Source organism: Callithrix jacchus, chromosome 1 (genome assembly GCF_049354715.1).
Source record: "Callithrix jacchus isolate 240 chromosome 1, calJac240_pri, whole genome shotgun sequence".
Classification (NCBI taxonomy): domain Eukaryota; kingdom Metazoa; phylum Chordata; class Mammalia; order Primates; family Cebidae; genus Callithrix; species Callithrix jacchus.
This window is the reverse complement of record NC_133502.1, coordinates 39732753-39752617: the sequence shown is the minus strand read 5'-3', so window position 1 is coordinate 39752617 and position 19865 is coordinate 39732753. Positions and strand designations below refer to the sequence as shown.

General features: G+C 34.6%; 1 protein-coding gene across 9 annotated transcripts in view; it reads left to right on the top strand.

The window, feature by feature from the left end:
- The window catches only part of UCHL3 (ubiquitin C-terminal hydrolase L3), a 68476-nt gene that overhangs the window by 32337 nt on the left and 16274 nt on the right, over nucleotides 1-19865 (top strand). For 5 of the 9 annotated variants that reach the window (XM_078346258.1, XM_035296178.3, XM_035296171.3 and 2 more), the window contains one exon: nucleotides 13004-13079. In XM_078346258.1, the coding sequence (XP_078202384.1) occupies nucleotides 13004-13079 (76 nt within the window). Of the gene's footprint in view, nucleotides 1-7947; nucleotides 8272-13003; nucleotides 13080-19865 lie in introns of those variants that run through there. The other 4 variants (XM_078345965.1, XM_078345930.1, XM_078346050.1 and 1 more) reach the window with 1 other exon arrangement.

The window sequence follows — 19865 nt, the reverse complement described above, 5'->3', positions numbered from 1 at the left end:
GGCATGCATGCTAGCTGAAGGAAAAGTAATTTGGCCTTTGAGGACCTGGGTGGTGATTGTTGTTGTTTTCTGAACTAGTTCTAAGTTTGACAACTAGAAGGTAGATTTGAATTATATTCAGGAATTCAGATAGAAAATAGTAATAGATGTGACTTTACAAATCAGTCTGATTAGTTGACAATTGATGGACGAGTGGCTTTGTGTGCAGTGGAAAACACTGAAATTGGAGCTGGGAGTCATGAGTCTGCTTCTGGCTTTCACACTCACTAGTTATGTGGCTTTGGGCAAGTCAAGTAGGTCCTTGTGCTTCTGAATAAACCAAAACTGTCATGCTTATGGTCTGTATTCACATAGCTCACTTTCTCTGTGTAAGTGAATGTGTGTTTTGTTTTTAAACTCAGAGGGTTTTGATCAGAATCAGAATGCTTAAAAATATCATGCAACAATTACCTATTAAGTATCTTAGCATTCTTTCTGAAGAGTAAATCATTTAGTCTGCTTTTTAAAATTCCTCAGGTTTCTGAAAAGCCTGTTCTAGGTTTTTTGAACTATAATGAAGAGGTGAGTTTATATTTCATGTAAAGTGGTATATCTTCAGTCACATTTTACTGTTGCAATGCCCACACAGTCAGCAGTGAGGGCCTGGGTTCACTGAATGTCCTGGCCGACACTGGTGTCATTAATAGTTTTAATAAAATAAATAAAATAAACAATTGTTAGTGATTTTGGACTCCTCACCAGAATGAAAAAACTGAGGAAGTGAGTTCTGTATTCAGACTCTCTAGAAAATGAGCTCTCTTTATGACTTTTATGAAAGATTCAAAAATAAACCGTATTTAATATTTTCCAGTTAGTATGGAGGACAGTGTGAAATTAGACATCTAGCTAAAGATTTAGCTCACAGTTTAAATTTTCATATTTGAAAGCAGAGCTAAAAATTAGGTTGCTTAGGCAATTGCATTAACAGTTAACATTATAAAGATTTAAAAGTTGGTGTATGTGTCTTTAATCTTTGTAATTCTAAGAGGAAAGTCTATGAATTTCAGGTTTTCATAATAGCACATTTTATTTCAAAGTCCTTCCATGTCTTAAAATGTTATTGTTTGAAAGTCTTTTTCTAACATATTTCTAATTACATCAACTCTTTGAAATTGAAAATATATATGACGTACACTATTATGTCTATGTTATGAATTATCTCTGGAAATTATACAGTTGAAGATAATATGTGTATAGTGTGTTTAGCATTAGGATGTAAAAAATAAATATGACTAGAGTAAAAATTAGAATTATTAGTTCTAATGTTTAACATTTTGACATACTTGATAGAAATAATCTTTAGTATGCTATCACAGGAGCCATAAGGTCGTGGATAAAAGCTTTGCCTGCCCCCAAGCCTTACAAAGTAGTTAAATAAACAATTTTAATATATTGATATGCTATCCTATCTTGAATGTTGTAAAACTTTAGCCACTTACAAACACACACTCACACAAACCTTGATGTATGGAACTCATTTAATAGAGTGTACTTTTAGACTCATTATCCTTTTCTCATTCTTTCCTCTATTATGTAAGTTTTTATTAGAAAACATGATCAAAAAGAAAGCTAAAATTACTAGTCTGATAACATTGGGCAAAATTATTCTTTAAAGTAGAAATAATAACATGTACCTTCTAGGATTATTGTGAAGCTCTGTAGCATCTATAGTTTAGAACATCTGGTACAAGGACTTGATGTTAACTATTATTTTGTTTTTTTATAACATCATCTTGGATACCAATATTACTACTGTTGACTGATGCATATATAGATACTTGTATGCACGTTTTCACTAAAGCATAATTGTAGAAAACCAGAAACAATCTAAAGGTGCAATATTACACTTTTGATATGTCTATTTAAGGAATAATATGTTGCCATAAAAATGATGTAGAGATATACTTATTGAGATGAAAAGAAGTGTTTCATTACCCAAAGTTTATGGGTAATGAAACACAATAGCTAAAAATTTTAACAAATTACTTAAGGTCACAAGTAGGCCACCATAAGACTATAAAATCCCTGTAAACAGCCCTGAAGGGAGAGCTCATATCTACTCTCTGCAGACCTCAATGGGTGCTCATGAGATTGAGTGGGGACAAGATGGGAGAGTATAGGCCTAGGACAACAAAGAATGCCTCAACAAACCCACCATTAGACTAGCGAGCACCAATAAACAGGTGTCAAATGTGTGGGCATGGTTCAATAAATAACATGGAGAGAGACCTTCTCTGAGGTATAGCCTCTGAGCTAAAGCCTAAAGCTTAGGGTGGAACAAGAGTATTGAAAAAGAAAACATCCTGCAACCGAACTTCCACTCAAAGCACAAGGTTATGCCAGATGGTATGTTAAACCAATGGTATTCTCAGGGTAATCATAGCAGCAATAAAACCCAAACAGTTAAACTCTCGATTAGGTTGGCTCATCCTCATACGCTAAGTCATAGTAGAAGATGAGACATGCCCATTTTTAGATATACACATTATTTATTGCAGTCTCTATACTCCTACAGAAGGTGTCTGGCTTTTAAGCAAAAATCATAAGACAATAAGGGAACAGGAGAAACATCAACATACTGTCAAGAGAAAAAGCATTTAACAGAACTAGATTCACATACAATCTAGATGTCAAACTATCAGACAGGGAATTTAAAATATATTAAAGACTCGTGTAAAGATGGAAAACATGTTTTATCACATGGGTAATATCAGCAGACTTGGAAACTATTAACATAATTAAGAATAAAATGGAAATGCAAGTAATGAAAAATACAGTACTGGAGATGAAGAATGCCATTAACAGATTCACCAGTAGACTCAACAAGTTGAGAAAAGAATCAGTGACTGTGAGGATAAATCACCGTAAATAACCCAAACTTACCCACAAAGGGAAAAATAGTGGAAAAGGGGGCAAAAAAACCCACATAAAACAAACAGTTCATCCAAAAGCTGTGGGGGCAATTTCAAGTGATGTAATATGTGAAAGTGGAATCCCAAAAGGAAAAGAGAGATGGAAAGATATGATGGGGACGGGAGTGAGTGAGGGCTGGGGCCTTGAGACAAAAGTATTTGAAGGGTAATGGCCAACTATTTTCCAAAAATAATTAAAGACATCAAAGCACAGCTTCAGGAATCTCAGAGATACTAGGAAGGATAAATACCCTTATCGTCCAACAAACAAACACATACCCACTGAGACACATCAAAGTTCAAAGATAAATGCAAAATGTTGCTGAAGAACAAAGATAAATGCAAAATGTTCAAGGTAGCCACATGAAAAAGGCAGAGTAGATGCTAAGAAATCATAAGAATTATAGCAGACTCCTTACTAGAAGCTATGCAAGCCAGAACACATGGAATGATATATTTAGAATGCTAAGAGTTCAATGGAACAAAAATATCTTTTAAAAATAAAAACTTCGGGACAAAAACTGAGAGAGCTCATAGCAGCTTACTTGCACTACAGGAAATTTCATTATGCTGAAGTAGTACAATGCCAGACGGAAACTTAGAGCTATTCAAATATTTGGGAAGCATGGAAAATGGAACAAATGAAGGTAAATGTAAAATAAATTTTGTTCTTATTTTCAATTTCTTTAAAAGATGATTAGGATTACTAAATCAAAAATAGCAACTATGTACTATAAATTTATAAAACATATAAAAATAAAATAAAACAATAACACAAAGGAAGGGAGGGAGAAATTGGGATAATGCTGTTGTGAGGTTCTTATACTACATATGTAGTGGTGTAATACTATTTGAAGGTGTCCTGTGACTAAAGATGTATCTTGTAAATCTTAGGGCAATTACTGAAAAACTTAAAAAGTATAAGTAAGAAGCCCATAGTACAGATAACTAGAATAATAAAAATTATGCAAAAAGCAGAAAAGTAACAAAGCAGATGGAAAAAATAGAGAACTGACAATGTAGATTTAAATTCAGTCACATCAAACATCACATGAAGTTAATGAAATGTCAACATAAAGACTCAAATGTCTATAAACCCTCAAACTGAAAGATCAGTTGGGTAAAAAAAGCAAGACACAATAATACGCTGTTATAAGAAAGTCACTTTAAAAAAACCTAAGAAGAAAGCAATCAAAAGGATGGGAAAAGATAAACACTAATCAAAAAAGAAAAAAAGCTGGAGTAGTTATATTGACATGAAGTGAAGTAGACTTCAGAACAAGGAATATTACCAGTGATGAAGAAGAACATTACGTAAGGACACAGAGGTTACCTCACCAATAAGATGTAGCATACACATAACAGAAAGTATCTGTATGCAGCTAACAATTAGAGCTTCTAAATATGTGAGGCAAACACTGTTAGAACTGAAGAGAGAAACAGACAAATTTACAATTATAGTTGGAGATGTCAACACTCAGGAATCAATAAAACAAATAGACACAGAAGGTTAGTAAAAAATTGAAAATTTGAAAAACATTGTCAAAACAACTTGACCCTTTTGATATTGTGGGACACTTCATAATTTGGGAACCCAACAGTTAGAATATGTAGTCTTCTTAAGTGCACATGGGATAGTTACAGGATAGACCATATTCTGGATTAGAAAATCAACCTTAAATATTTTTTTAAAAATTATACAAAGAATGTTTTCTAACCATAGTGGAGTTAAACTACAAATCAACAACAGAAAAATATCTGGAATATCCCCCAAATATCTAGATATTAAATAGCACACTTCTAAATAACTCAGAGATCAAAGAAGAATTCCCAAGAGAAATTAGAAAACATTTCAAATTGATTGAAAAGAAATATACCAAATTGACAGGATACAGCTAATACAGGGGTTGGAGAGAAATCTATAGCATTTAATGCTTAAAGTAGGAAAAAACAAAACAAAACAGGAATTAGAGGGAAACTGTAGTATTACATGCTTATAGTAGAAAAGGAAAATGACTTCAAGTTGGAAGTTTTTACCTTAAGGTAGCAAAAGAAGAACAAATTAAATCCAAAGTGAGTAGAAGGTAGAAATAACAAAGATAAAAGCAGAAGTAAGTCAATGAAATGCAGTATTGTAGTAGAGGTCCTAGCCAATATAGTAGGGCAAGTAAAAGAAATAAAGGGAATATAGTTTAAAAAGGAAAAAGTTAAGCAGTCTCTAGTCACAGAGAGCATAACATTTTAAATAGAAAATGATTTATGGAAAAATAGGGAAGGGATTATTTAAAAGATAAAAGACAAAGACTGTTTAGAAAGGTTCCATGTTAACAGATACTAAGGAGACATGATGAATAAATTTAATTCCTGTACTTAGATTAGAACCTGGGGGAAAATGCTATAAATTTCATAACTAGATAACTGGCAAAATTAAAATATGATAGGAGATTAGGCAAAAGTATTATATCAATATAAAATTTTGAGGATGATAACTGCGCTGATATTAATGTAATATAATTCCCTTAGTCCTAGGAAATACTGCAGACTTTAGGATTAAAGTGCTATGATGTATATAAGTTATCCTCAAATGATTCAGGAAAAAAGGTTATATAGAAAGAAGAAAAGAAAGGAAAAGAGAAAAGAAAGAGGAAAAGAGTATAAGTGCAGATGATAAATGGAGGTGGAAGGTCATAGTCAAATCTGAGTGTTTCCTGTATTATGCTTGTTTTTGTTACTCTTTGTAAATTTGAAATTATTTTTTAAAAAAAAGTTTTCAAAAAGATTCTTCAAAAATGACAAAAGAAGAGGGCCGTCATACTTCAAGTTGGAAATCACATTTCTTACAGGTGCGTTTCTAGTAAGCAATCTGAAGGGATGAGGTAATGTCTTTGCCTCTGGCATAAAGAACCTGTTAGCTTACTGCTTGCTGTAAACCAGTGGTTTTTCCCCAAGCTCAGAGTTCCTCTTCTGTAATGCAGCCTACTCTTTGTGCAACCATCCACCCTAGCTCTGTCTGTTGCTCTCATGTGAATTGGCACAAACATATTGATGATCACGTTCCTTGCTGTGCTATGAGTAATAAAATTTTTTTTCTCTGACCCAGGCATCTCATGCCTTTTGCCAAATGAAAGAGGCTAACTTATTAAAATGAAAGATAAAACTCAAATTTCAGACCTAACAGTCTACTCTTCTGAACATGTTTTCCTTATTTCTATTTCTGTTCTTTTTCTTACACTTAATCTTTGCCAAGAATATTTTCCTATTTCACCCATTCCAACCTTATACATTCTTGTCAGTGTACAACTCTGGTTTAGTAATATTTCCCTCTCTAGATTCTTAGAAATTTTTTTCCTCCAATATTTACTAGTCACCTTTCCTTCTGTCTCTTCCTTTACATCATTTCTTCCCACTTTTATTTGTTTCCCCTTTCTGCCCCTATTCTCTCCTTCTTTCTTTCCTGTCATATGAATGTAATCAGACTGAATGTGATGAGTTTCTGATTAAACTATGTCTGTGAGAGCAGATACTATCATATAACTTTTGTTCCCATATAGAACCAAGTATGGAATATGGAATTAATTTATGTGTTTTTGATTGACTGATTGTTATTGTGAGCAGCTAAAATGTTCGAACATATTTTTTAACCCCCCCATCAAAATGATAGCTTTTTTAAAGGTTTGTATATTGTTTCTTTAGATTGAAGGTACTAAGCAAGATTAGAGGATTTTCAGAGTGGAATAGAGTTTTAGAAATCATTTGGGAAGTAAAACTCCTCATTTTCCTAAAGAGAAATCTATTATGGTTGTTATAGTTAGCAAAATCTTTATCACTGAGCAAGGATTTATATTACCATCCTTTTTATTTCTTCTCACTTTGATTAGAGTGATTGTAATTTTGTCATACTCCCTCAAATTAAATTTTTTATTTTATATACCGGTGTTATTATTTGAGTGCGACAATTATGAAGTCATTTGGATTACTACTATTATGTTACCATACCCTTTTGTACTTCATAGAAAACTCTCGGCTGCTAGATTTGCTTTTTGTGGTACAATAGTGTTTGAAAAGGTGATTCCCCAAATACCTAATCTTACCAGAATTACTCCTCTCCTTATCAGTATCTGGCCCATGTTTGCATTAACATATTTTTCTTGATCACTTTAACTATACACCATAGTGATTAAGATCATTGGACTCTAGAATCTGATTTTCTGGGTTTCAATCCCAGTTCTTTTACCTGCTGGCAGTGTGACCTTGTTTATGTTACTTAACCCATTTGTCCTCTGATTCCTCATTTGTATAACAGGAATAGTGGTGCCTGTGAGTTACTGGGAGGTTCAATTAACCGATGTATGTCAAGTCCTTAAAAAGCACCTGGCATAAAAAAAGATGCATATTTTAATTAATGGCATTGTTTCCTAAAAGATAGTTAAGAGGCAGTGATATTTTCCATGTAACTTGTCAGCCTAAGTAGGAGGGTAGTTTATTCAGGTTGTCATCTTTGGAGGGATTAATTTTATTCTTGTTTATAGTTTTGTTTTGTTTTGTTTTCCTCCTTGGAGCTTGTTCCTTTTAGGGAATTCTTTTTCCCAATGCCTATCACCATACAGTTTTTCTACCCATTATTCCTTGTGCATTTTATATGTGTTACATGGTTTTTGTGTGTGTGTGTGTGTGTATTAGTTTTTAAAAACAATTTGATGTAATAATTTTAGTGGCTTTTAAGTATTAATTTCCAAGAGTCTGTGCTATGCAAATGAGGATATGTGGATATTTTTAATGTACACTTATAGAACTATGGCATATAACCTGATACTTGGTTATATATTTCTACTTTACTGGCTTTGAACCAATATTCATATATGAGTCTTTGCTAGATTATGGTTATTAAAAATAGTAGACCATATGAATTACAAGCATGACCATACGTTGCTTTTAAAAACAAATGATCACCCAGTGATGTGGTCTAAGTAAAATATTCTCTTTTTTAATTATGTAGTCCTCCTCGCCATCCTCATCACAGCCTCATTCTAGCCACAGCCGAACGAAGGCCTCATCATTGTGTCACCAAGCATCTCTGCCCTGGGTCAAACGTAGCCATGTAGGCCCTGCAAAGGCTACCAGTCCATGTCTCCGTCTTCGTCGCTGGCGACCCTTCTTACGCCTACCATCTTTGGGTCTCCATTCTGTTGTAAGTTTAGTCAATCTTCCATCTCTTCTTCCAGTGACAAGGGCTATTCATTTTTTTTTCTCTCTCAAACAACTTCAGTCTTCAGAGTGCTTTTCTCTTGGTTCACTCAACCATTAGCTTTCTCTCGCCCGATAAGATTGCAAGCATACTTCTATGCTTTGCAGTCTAGCTTGACTTTCGCCAGTGCCTCGAAACATCCATCTTTCCACTCCATATCCTGCCAACATAACGGCACCTGCCTTTTGATGAGTACTGATCCACATTCGTGATAATGTTTAAGTCTGGTTAATTGTTAAAGTGAGTATGTGTTCTCTTACCCTTCAGCTTACTGAATTCATTTAGTTGACTTAGGTCAACAAATGTTTGCATACCTTCTGAGTTCTTTTCCGTCTATTACTTTATTATTTTTAACGTTTCTGAGCATGACTTTAGTCTCTTGCCATGCTCTGGGCTTACTTTACTTACTCTATCCTCAATCTAAATCCTTCATGGTGTAGGGTGTTTCATCTAAGCTATTATTTTATTCCCTGAGGTGGCTCAGGTACTTGGTTTAATCTTGATCTGATCTTTCCTGCCTATTCAGTTTCTAAAGATCTTTTCCAAATAGGAAATGAAGATTTTCTCCATATGTATTGATGTAGGCTTCCCACAAATTTATGATTTCTCTTTTATAGCCTAATGATATCTGTAAACTATTAAAAATGCATTTTCCTTATAATCTTGCTAATTATCTTAAATATTGAGGCCGATGATGGCATTCTAGTAATTCTCATAATTGAGATACACTACACAATTAAGCAACTACAGCTCTTGTCTTTCTGATGTTTTGGACTATTAAAGGCAATGACTGTGGTTTGGTAGAGCCTCCCTAGAAATGCAATATCTAAAAGCTTTGGTGTGTGCCATACATTTGTAAGAAACTTGACATTTCTATAAATCATTGTGGCTTTTGAAGCCAGAGGAGGAAGTCTGATTATACATACATTTAATGCTTAAGAACAATTAAAAGTCAATGCCAAGCATTCTTTCCTTCCCCTTATTTACCCTTCTAGTGCTGTACTCAAACTATGAAGTAGAATCTTTCCTTATATATTTGCTTCCTCCAAATATCAGTATAGTCATCAAATACCTTTCCATTTGTGCCAAGTATCAACAAACTGGTGTCTCTCTTTCTCTCTATTTCATTGTCCTCATTGGGTCATGGCATTCTTCATTTTTAGTCATTCATCCATTTGATATTTGTTGCTTCTCTACTGTGCCATATACTGTTTGGCACAATGAGAGATACAAAGTGAATTAGATGACCTGGGTAGACTCCTAAAGGTGTAAATTCTGACATGAGCATAGTTGATCCAATTCTAACATGAATTATTTCTTTTCTACTTAAAAATGTTCCAAATATAAATGAACATATAAAATTAGTCATTTCCTGTTTTATATGCTTTCATATAATATTGATCTTAGCTCTGCATTAATTCCATTGCCTTGTAGCTGTAAATATTTTTATAGTATACTAGTTAAGAACATGGATTCTAGATGTACACTGCCTGGGTTTGAATCAGATCCCATCACTTACTAGCTGCATGACTTAGAGCATGTTTCATAATGCTTACAGAAGAGTTTTCTTGAGAATAAGATGGGTATAATCATATAACTTATTGGGTTTATATGTAGGTTGAGTATTTCTTATCCAAAATGCTTGGGATGGAGAGTGTTTTGGAATTTGGTTGGATTATTTATTTGGACTTACCTGGTTGAGTATCTCAAGCCAGAAAAATTGAAATCCATAATGCTCCAATCAGCATTTCCTTTGAATATCTGTTAGTACTCAGAAACTTGGGGATTTTAGAGCATTTCAGATTTAAGATTTTTGGATTTGGATGCTCAACCAGTATGATGATTAATTATTTGATATATATAAAACATTTAGAACAGTGCCTGGCATATATATTAAGTTCTATACAATTATACATTAAATTTAATGTATATTTTAATATGAAGTTTATATTTAGTATTTGATTAATTTATATCTAATTGATTTTTTTAGCACTTTTTAATTCTTTGAGTTAACTAAGAAGTATTGCATTCTAAATTATGTATATATATATAAAATGTATCTCCCTAATTTATTATATATTAAAAAAATATATATATATATACACACACACACCATATATATATATCTCCCTATGTTCAGGAGGGATATATATATATATATAAATTAGATATATATTACATATTTTCTTCAGATATATGTATATGAAGGAAAATATTACAAATTAAGTAATTACAGATTTTTAGACTCTGAGAATAGTTGAACCTGACCAAAGAAAAAGCTTATCATAGGTACTGAGGTTTTGTGGAAGGCTTAGAAGTTTTGAGCTTTGCTTATCTTTTGTAATAGTTTGAAGGCTTTTCATACTCTCTTTAGAGTTTTGTATTTTAAGTATACACTTTTAGATTAAAGGTAAAATGATGCACAATTTTGAGTCACTACATTTGGTAATTGCTTACATTTGTGATAATATAGTATTATTGGAGTATACATAATGCTTATATAACACTTAGCAATTTGCAAAGTACTTTCATGCAGCTCATTTAAACCTCGAGATTGATAAGAAAGAGGCTTGCAGGGGTTGCGTCCATATTCAGTTCTGTGACTTCAGTTGTATGACTTTTACCTCTGGCATGGTTGTATTTACTGGTACAATATGAAAAATAGAAGTTATTCGATGTGTAATTCTTAAGAAGAGATGGTGCTAAGATAACTAATAGTTTATAAAAGCATAAAGTTCAAAACATTTAGAATTACTTCATATCCTATTGGAAAGTTGTCTTAAAATGAGTAAAACAAGACTCTTTCCTAGTTGAATAAATAATTCATTATAGCCTTTTTGTTATATAATTGAAGTTATAGTTTGTATAATTACCTGGGTTTAGCCTTGAAAAATTTGATTCTAATCTAAAATGCAGATATTAGATTGAGTGGCCACTAAACTTTTTTTATTCCCTGTCCAGGAAAGTAAGGGAAACTCTTTATTCTTCTGTTTTCACATCTTTGAAGAAATATGTTCAGTAGGGATTTGATTTTTTTCTAAGATGCTGGAAAATACAAGGAGACGTATCTTAGCCTCAGTATGAGGGAAAATTCTAATGAAACTGTGTAACAATGGAATGGACTGCCTCAAAACCTAGTGGAGGAGCCTCTGGCATTAAAGGGGCTACCACAAGATGGGGCTGTGGTAGAGAAAAGTCCAGTATTGGAGCAACAGTAAAACTAGATAACCCTGATTGCCACCTGTGGCATTCTGTAGTTCTAGAGTGAAGTTAGAAAGAGCTGGCTTGCTACATCAGTTTATGTTGAATTTCTTCCATTCATAATTTGAAAGCAATGATCTCTGAAGAATAATGTGAGATTAGGTGAGACACTGTATATATAAATGTTTTAGAAACATTCTGTAAATCCAAGATAGTAATGTTTATTCTGTACTTTTCAATATCTGCATCACAAAACTTCATATTACAACTGCTTGAAAATATATAGTTACTTGATAAAAAGAATGTAATTTTTTTAGTTAAGATACTATCTGTTACTGAAAGGATATTAAGTAATCTGAGACATAATTTGATTTATGCCTCTTGAAAACTTTTCCTTTAAAATGTGTGTTCTACTTGCATTTTTAACAGTGATTGTATTTCATTTCCAACCATTTAGATTTGATATATAGCTAACTTATTAATATTAGCTGTCTAGTTATATATATCATAGAAAGTGCCAGTTAATTAGTGTATCGATTTTGCATATGTTATCTGAATGCCTTAGAAATGTAGATACTGCTAATGCAAATTGATTGGTATGCTAAAGAAACATAGATCTAGTTTTAATTTCAAATTATTTATTGCCTGTCAAAGCAAGAGAAAAATCATAGGCTACTGTGAATTGTACTTTAATTTGTTCTTATCTTTTTTCCCTTTTAATCGTCTGGCTATTTTCCTGCATATATTCATTTTGAAACTTTTAAAATTCAGTTAGTTAAAATGCTTATTTTACTCAAAGACTGTTTGCACTGCACTGTTCATAACATAAGATTATCAGTTTCAGGTCATTAAGGGAACAGCTATTTTGATGTCTTAAAATTTAACTGGAAAAGAGTTTCTTTAAGATGTTATGGGCTGGGTGCGGTGGCTCACGCCTATAATCCCAGCACTTTGGCGGGTGGATCACGAGTTCAAGAGATCGAGACCATCCTGGTCAACATGGTGAAACCGCGTCTCTATTAAAAATACAAAAATTAGCTGGGCATGGTGGCACTCGCCTGTACTCCCAGCTACTTGGGAGGCTGAGGCAGGAGAATTGCTTGAACCCAGGAGGTCAAGGTTGTGGTGAGCTGAGATCATGCCATTGCACTCCAGCCTGGGTAACAAGAGCGAAACTTCGTCTCAAAAAAAAATAAAAGATGTTATGCATAAAAAATTTTAACTTTCTTATTTCAAATTTTAAAAATCATACAAAGCAGTTTATGTATTCATTTTATTCATTAAGTATTCATTGTGCATATTCTATATACCAGGCATCGTGCTGAGGGCTGAGGCTTCTAAGGTGAACACAATTTTTGATTTTTAGATAGTAGAGATTAAGAAAGTTGTGCTTTTAGTCACTGTTTCTTTGCTGATGAATGAGCACATTGTCACAGACATAGGTGTGGTCACTCTTTGTCCATTATATCACACATTAAGCCTTGAATTATATTGAATTAATGTTCTTTTATATCATTTGATGTTATTTGTATGTATTTATATATACATGACTGATTTGTTTGACTACTAATGTATGTAATACATATTTTTTTCCCTCCTATTCCAGGCACCAAGTATAGATGAAAAAGTAGATCTTCACTTTATTGCATTAGTTCATGTAGATGGGCATCTCTATGAATTAGGTAAGAACTACTTTAATTTGTCCTGGGGAGAGAAATGGTAAATGGGAAAGTCTCTACTCACAATAAACAGGACTATTGATAGTTATTGTGTTTACTTAAATTAACTGATTGCCCTATAAAATTGATTCAACATAATGACAGTTTTCCTTTTAAGACAGTTTACTAGAAAAATGTTATTTTATGTTTAAGCAACTTATAATTCAAAAATTTTTGCATACCATATTCTCATTTTAGCAAAGCAAGAAAGTAAAAACAATTACAGGAAACTTCTACAAATCACTCTGGCATTCATTACAAAATTATGGAGTGGGTTATCAATATCTGGCTGAACCACCTTTAGTTTTAAATGATAGTGTGATAGTCATAATGACTAGGCTTTGTAATCAATAATGAGTGTCACTAGTTTTCCAGGTTTTGTACTATCCCTGTGATTTTTTAAGACTTTACAGAAGCCTTTGTTTTCTGGCATTGGTTTCTACAGGCATATGTCAGAGAACCCATGATTAGTTACTTTGTATTTTGGCTTATACCTGCACTTTTTTTTTAAGTTTACCTTTAGTGGATGATTTCATCACATGTTGGAGGAGAGCACATAATTTTTTTTTTTTTTTTTTTTTAGCTTATTATTTTTCTTTTTTTTTTTTTTTTTTTTTTAATTTTTTATTGGATTATAGGTTTTGGGGTACATGAGCAGAGCATGCAAGACAGTTGCGTAGGTACGCACATGGCAGTGTGCTTTGCTTTTCTTCTCCCCTTCACCCACATTTGGCATTTCTCCCCAGGCTATCCCTCCCCACCTCCCCCTCCCACTGGCCCTCCCCTTTTCCCCCCAATAGACCCCAGTGTTTAGTACTCCCCTTTCTGTGTCCATGTGTTCTCATTTTTCATCACCCACCTATGAGTGAGAATATGCGGTGTTTCATTTTCTGTTCTTGTGTCAGTTTGCTGAGGATGATGTTCTCCAGATTCATCCATGTCCCTACAAACGACACGAACTCATCATTTCTGATTGCTGCATAATATTCCATGGTGTATATGTGCCACATTTTTCCAATCCAGTCTATTATCAATGGGCATTTGGGTTGATTCCAGGTCTTTGCTATTGTAAACAGAGGAGAGCACATAATTTTAAGATAATTTACTCAGACAGAATAAACTTCTAATTTTTTCATAATTGGTATACAATATTTATTATGAATCTTATTCTTTTCCATAAGGCCTTCTTGAGTTTTAAAAAAGCCAAATAACAAAAAAAAAGTTTTTTTCAATGATTCTAGATACTGTAATTTTTGGTTCTATTACCTCTCATTTGCTCTCTGTATATTACCTTGTCACATTCATTTTTCTTAAGTTGTATAAAGGTAGAAGAGTTCTGAAAGAACACAGATTGTGACTCTAAATGTGATCCATAAAATTAGGTGGATTTTGTGTTTGGAATATTAGCAACAGATCGCATACTTTATTAAAAAGAAATGGCCCTATCAAAGGGGACAAGGAAAAGAAAGAACATAGTATTTATAAAAATGGGCAACCCTGAGGGTTGTCTACAATAGTAGAGTGATTTGAGGAGTCATAAAACTTAAATGAAAAGAAGTCATTGTTCTGGTAGTATATAATGAACCTGCAGGACAGTTTGGAAGCTACGCCTAGCTAATTCAGTTTATAAAATCTGCAGAGATAAAAGTACAACATTGATTGGGGACTTCAGATGTCTGAGTGGTTGCTGGAAGCAGCTTTTCTGCTCTGAATTGTGAATAGTAATTAATAGCTAGTGGAAGAGGAAGTAAGGAGAGTGCTGGGACTTGCCAGATACATTCTGTTGACTTCAAGAAAGTAGATTTGGCCAGAACAAAGATATGTATGATTCCTAACCAGAGACTATAAATGTGATTGTGACTTTCAGAAGGAGAGACTTACAGAACAAACAATAACATCTAAAAGATACTTAGACCAAAAGCAAACCTCTCTAATGATCTTAATGGGAAGGAAAGAGTTGTCTTTTGAAAAAAAAAAAACAAAAAAACAACTCAGTTTTACTGGTTAGATAGTTCTCTTGGCTCAGAGGCTAAAAGGGCATTAGAAAGAAGAACATATTATCAAGGGTAAGCTACATATGAAGAATGATGCTCTTTGGAGCATGCCAAGATCAACACAAAAAGGATTTAAAAAATTTTTTAAATAACAACTTCATAAAGAAAGGCAGAACTACTGAGATCTTGTTTGGTTTATATATTCTTTATCAAGAAGAATGGTCTGATGGAGAATTAGAAGCCTATTGGAATTAGATTTTTTAAATGAGTTTAAAGAATTTCAGAGTGGTAAAGAATAGCAATCTTTGAGATGACAGAGCAATGATTGGTACAATAAAAAGATAGTTAGTTGCTGATTCATTGCTAAGGAAACTCATAGTAACTCTGGTCTGGATCTAATAAATTCAAAAGGACTGTTGAGCGAGGAGTATTGAGTTAGTGAGTAGAAAATGGTGATTAAGAGAACAGCACTGGGCACAGTGGCATGTTCCTGTAGTCCCTGCTACGTGGGAAGCTGAGGCAGTAGGATTGCTTGAGCCCAGGAGTTTGAGTGTATAGAGTGCTATGACTATACCTGTGAACAGCCACTACACTTCTGCCTGAGTGACATGGCAAGAGTTCATCTCTTAAAAAAAAGAGAGAAAAGAAGACACTATATAACTTTTAAGAAAAAAGTCATTTCAAAGTACAGTTGGCTCTCTGTGGGTTCTTGCATTGGTAGATTCAACCAACTATGGATTTAAAATATTAGAAAATAAATACGAATAAAACAATAAACAAATTTTAAAAACAATCTAACAAATATTAGTACAGCATTTATATTGTATTATGTAGGATAAGTAATCTAGATATGATTTAAATTATTTCAAATTGTGTACATTATATGCAAATATCATACCATTTAGGCAGAGTATGTCAAAGGGCTTCAACATCTCAAAATTTAGGTATGAGAGGGGGCCAGTGTCCTGGAACCAGTCCCCCTCAGCTACTGAGAGATTACTATAACTTTATTTTATTTTATTTTATTTTAAAACTTTTTATTGGATTTTAGGTTTTGGGGTACATGAGCAGAGCATGCAAGACAGTTGCGTAGGAACACACATGGCAGTGTGCTTTTATTTCCTTCTCCCCTTCACCCACATTTGGCATTTCTCCCCAGGCTATCCCTCCCCACCTCCCCCTCCCACTGGCCCTCCCCTTTTCCCCCCAATAGACCCCAGTGTTTAGTACTCCCCTTTCTGTGTCCATGTGTTCTCATTTTTCATCACCCACCTATGAGTGAGAATATGCGGTGTTTCATTTTCTGTTCTTGTGTCAGTTTGCTGAGGATGACGTTCTCCAGATTCATCCATGTCCCTACAAACGACACGAACTCATCATTTCTGATTGCTGCATAATATTCCATGGTGTATATGTGCCACATTTTTCCAATCCAGTCTATTATCAATGGGCATTTTGGTTGATTCCAGGTCTTTGCAATTGTAAACAGTGCTGCAGTGAACATTCGTGTGCATGTGTCCTTATAGTAGAATGATTTATAGTCCTTTGGATATATACCCAGTAATGGGATTGCTGGGTCAAATGGAATTTCTATTTCTAAGGCCTTGAGGAATCGCCACACTGTCTTCCACAATGGTTGAACTAATTTACACTCCAACCAACAGTGTAAAAGTGTTCCTTTTTCTCCACATCCTCTCCAGCATCTGTTGTCTCCAGATTTTTTAATGATTGCCATTCTAACTGGCGTGAGATGGTATCTCAATGTGGTTTTGATTTGCATCTCTCTGATGACCAGTGACGATGAGCATTTTTTCATATGATTGTTGGCCTCATATATGTCTTCTTTCGTAAAGTGTCTGTTCATATCCTTTGCCCACTTTTGAATGGGCTTTTTTTTTTTTTCCTGTAAATCCGTTTGAGTTCTTTGTAAATTCTGGATATCAGCCCTTTGTCAGATGGGTAAACTGCAAAGATTTTTTCCCATTCTGTTGGTTGCCGATCCACTCTAGTGACTGTTTCTTTTGCCGTGCAGAAGCTGTGGAGTTTCATTAGGTCCCATTTGTCTATTTTGGCTTTTGTTGCCAATGCTTTTGGTGTTCTGTTCATGAAGTCCTTGCCTACTCCTATGTCCTGGATAGTTTTGCCTAGATTTCCTTCTAGGGTTTTTATGGTGCCAGGTCTTATGTTTAAGTCTTTAATCCATCTGGAGTTAATTTTAGTGTAAGGTGTCAGGAAGGGGTCCAGTTTCTGCTTTCTGCACATGGCTAGCCAGTTTTCCCAACACCATTTGTTAAACAGGGAATCCTTTCCCCCTTGCTTGTTTTTGTCAGGTTTATCAAAGATTGTATAGTTGTAGATATGTTGTGTTGCCTCCGGTGCCTCTGTTTTGTTCCATTGGTCTGTATCTCTGCTTTGGTACCAGTACCAGGCTGTTTTGATTACTGTAGCCTTGTAGTATAGTTTGAAATCCGGTAGTGTGATGCCCCCCGCTGTGTTCTTTTTGCTTAGAATTGACTTGGCTATGCGGGCTCTCTTTTGGTTCCATATGAAGTTCATGGTGGTTTTTTTCAGTTCTGTGAAGAAAGTCAATGGTAGCTTGATGGGGATTGCGTTGATTCTGTAAATTACTTTGGGCAGTATAGCCATTTTCACGATGTTAATTCTTCCTAACCATGAACATGGAATGTTTCTCCATCTGTTTGTGTCCTCTCTGATTTCGTTGAGCAGTGGTTTGTAGTTCTCCTTGAAGAGGTCCCTTACGTTCCTTGTGAGTTGTATTCCAAGGTATTTTATTCTTTTTGTAGCAATTGTGAATGGCAGTTCGTTCTTGATTTGGCTTTCTTTAAGTCTGTTATTGGTGTAGATGAATGCTTGTGATTTTTGCACATTGATTTTATATCCTGAGACTTTGCTGAAGTTGCTTATCAGTTTCAGGAGTTTTTGGGCTGAGGTGATGGGGTCTTCTAGGTATACTATCATGTCGTCTGCAAATAGAGACAATTTGGCTTCCTCCTTTCCTATTTGAATACCCTTTATTTCTTTTTCTTGCCTGATTGCTCTGGCTAGAACTTCCAGAACTATATTGAATAGGAGTGGTGAAAGAGGGCATCCTTGTCTAGTGCCAGATTTCAAAGGGAATGCTTCCAGTTTTTGCCCATTCAGTATGATATTGGCTGTTGGTTTGTCATAAATAGCTTTTATTACTTTGAGATACTTTCCATCGATACCGAGTTTATTGAGGGTTTTTAGCATAAAGGGCTGTTGAATTTTGTCAAATGCCTTCTCTGCGTCAATTGAGATAATCATGTGGTTTTTGTTTTTGGTTCTGTTTATGTGGTGAATTACGTTGATAGACTTGCGTATGTTTGATAGACTTGAGATACGTTCCATCGATACCGAGTTTATTGAGGGTTTTTAGCATAAAGGGCTGTTGAATTTTGTCAAATGCCTTCTCTGCGTCAATTGAGATAATCTTGTGGTTTTTGTTTTTGGTTCTGTTTATGTGGTGAATTACGTTGACAGCCTTGCATCCCTGGGATGAATCCTACTTGATCATGGTGAATAAGTTTTTTGATTTGCTGTTGCATTCGGCTTGCCAATATTTTATTGAAGATTTTTGCATCTATGTTCATCATGGATATTGGCCTGAAGTTTTCTTTTCTTGTTGGGTCTCTGCCGGGTTTTGGTATCAGAATGATGTTGGTCTCATAAAATGATTTGGGAAGTATTCCCTCTTTTTGGATTGTTTGAAATAGTTTTAGAAGGAATGGTACCAGCTCCTCTTTGTGTGTCTGGTGGAATTCGGCTGTGAACCCGTCTGGACCTGGGCTTTTTTTGTGTGGTAGGCTCTTAATTGCTGCCTCGACTTCTGACCATGTTATTGGTCTGTTCATAGTTTCAGCTTCCTCCTGGTTTAGGCTTGGGAGGATGCAGGAGTCCAGGAATTTATCCATTTCTTCCATGTTTACTAGTTTATGTGCATAGAGTTGTTTGTAATATTCTCTGATGATGGTTTGAATTTCTGTGGAATCTGTGGTGATTTCCCCTTTATCATTTTTTATTGCATCTATTTGGTTGTTCTCTCTTTTCTTTTTAATCAATCTGGCTAGTGGTCTGTCTATTTTGTTGATCTTTTCAAAAAACCCGCTCTTGGATTTATTGATTTTTTGAAGGGTTTTTCGTGTTTCAATCTCCTTCAGTTCAGCTCTGATCTTAGTAATTTCTTGTCTCCTGCTGGGTTTTGAGTTTTTTTGATCATGCTCCTCTAGCTCTTTCAATTTTGACGATAGGGTCAATTTTGGATCTCTCCATTCTCCTCATATGGGCACTTATTGCTATATACTTTCCTCTAGAGACTGCTTTAAATGTGTCCCAGAGGTTCTGGCACGTTGTGTCTTCGTTCTCATTGGTTTCGAAGAACTTCTTTATTTCTGACTTCATTTCATTGTTTACCCAGTCAACATTCAAGAGCCAGTTGTTCAGTTTCCATGAAGCTGTGCGGTTCTGGGTTGGTTTCTGTATTCTGAGTTCTAACTTGATTGCACTATGGTCTGAGAGGCTGTTTGTTATGATTTCAGTTGTTTTGCATTTGTTGAGCAGTGCTTTACTTCCAATTATGTGGTCAATTTTTGAGTAGGTGTGATGTGGTGCTGAGAAGAATGTATATTCTGTGGATTTGGGGTGGAGAGTTCTGTAAATGTCTATCAGGTTTGCTTGTTCCAGGTCTGAGTTCAAGCCCTGGATATCCTTGTTGATT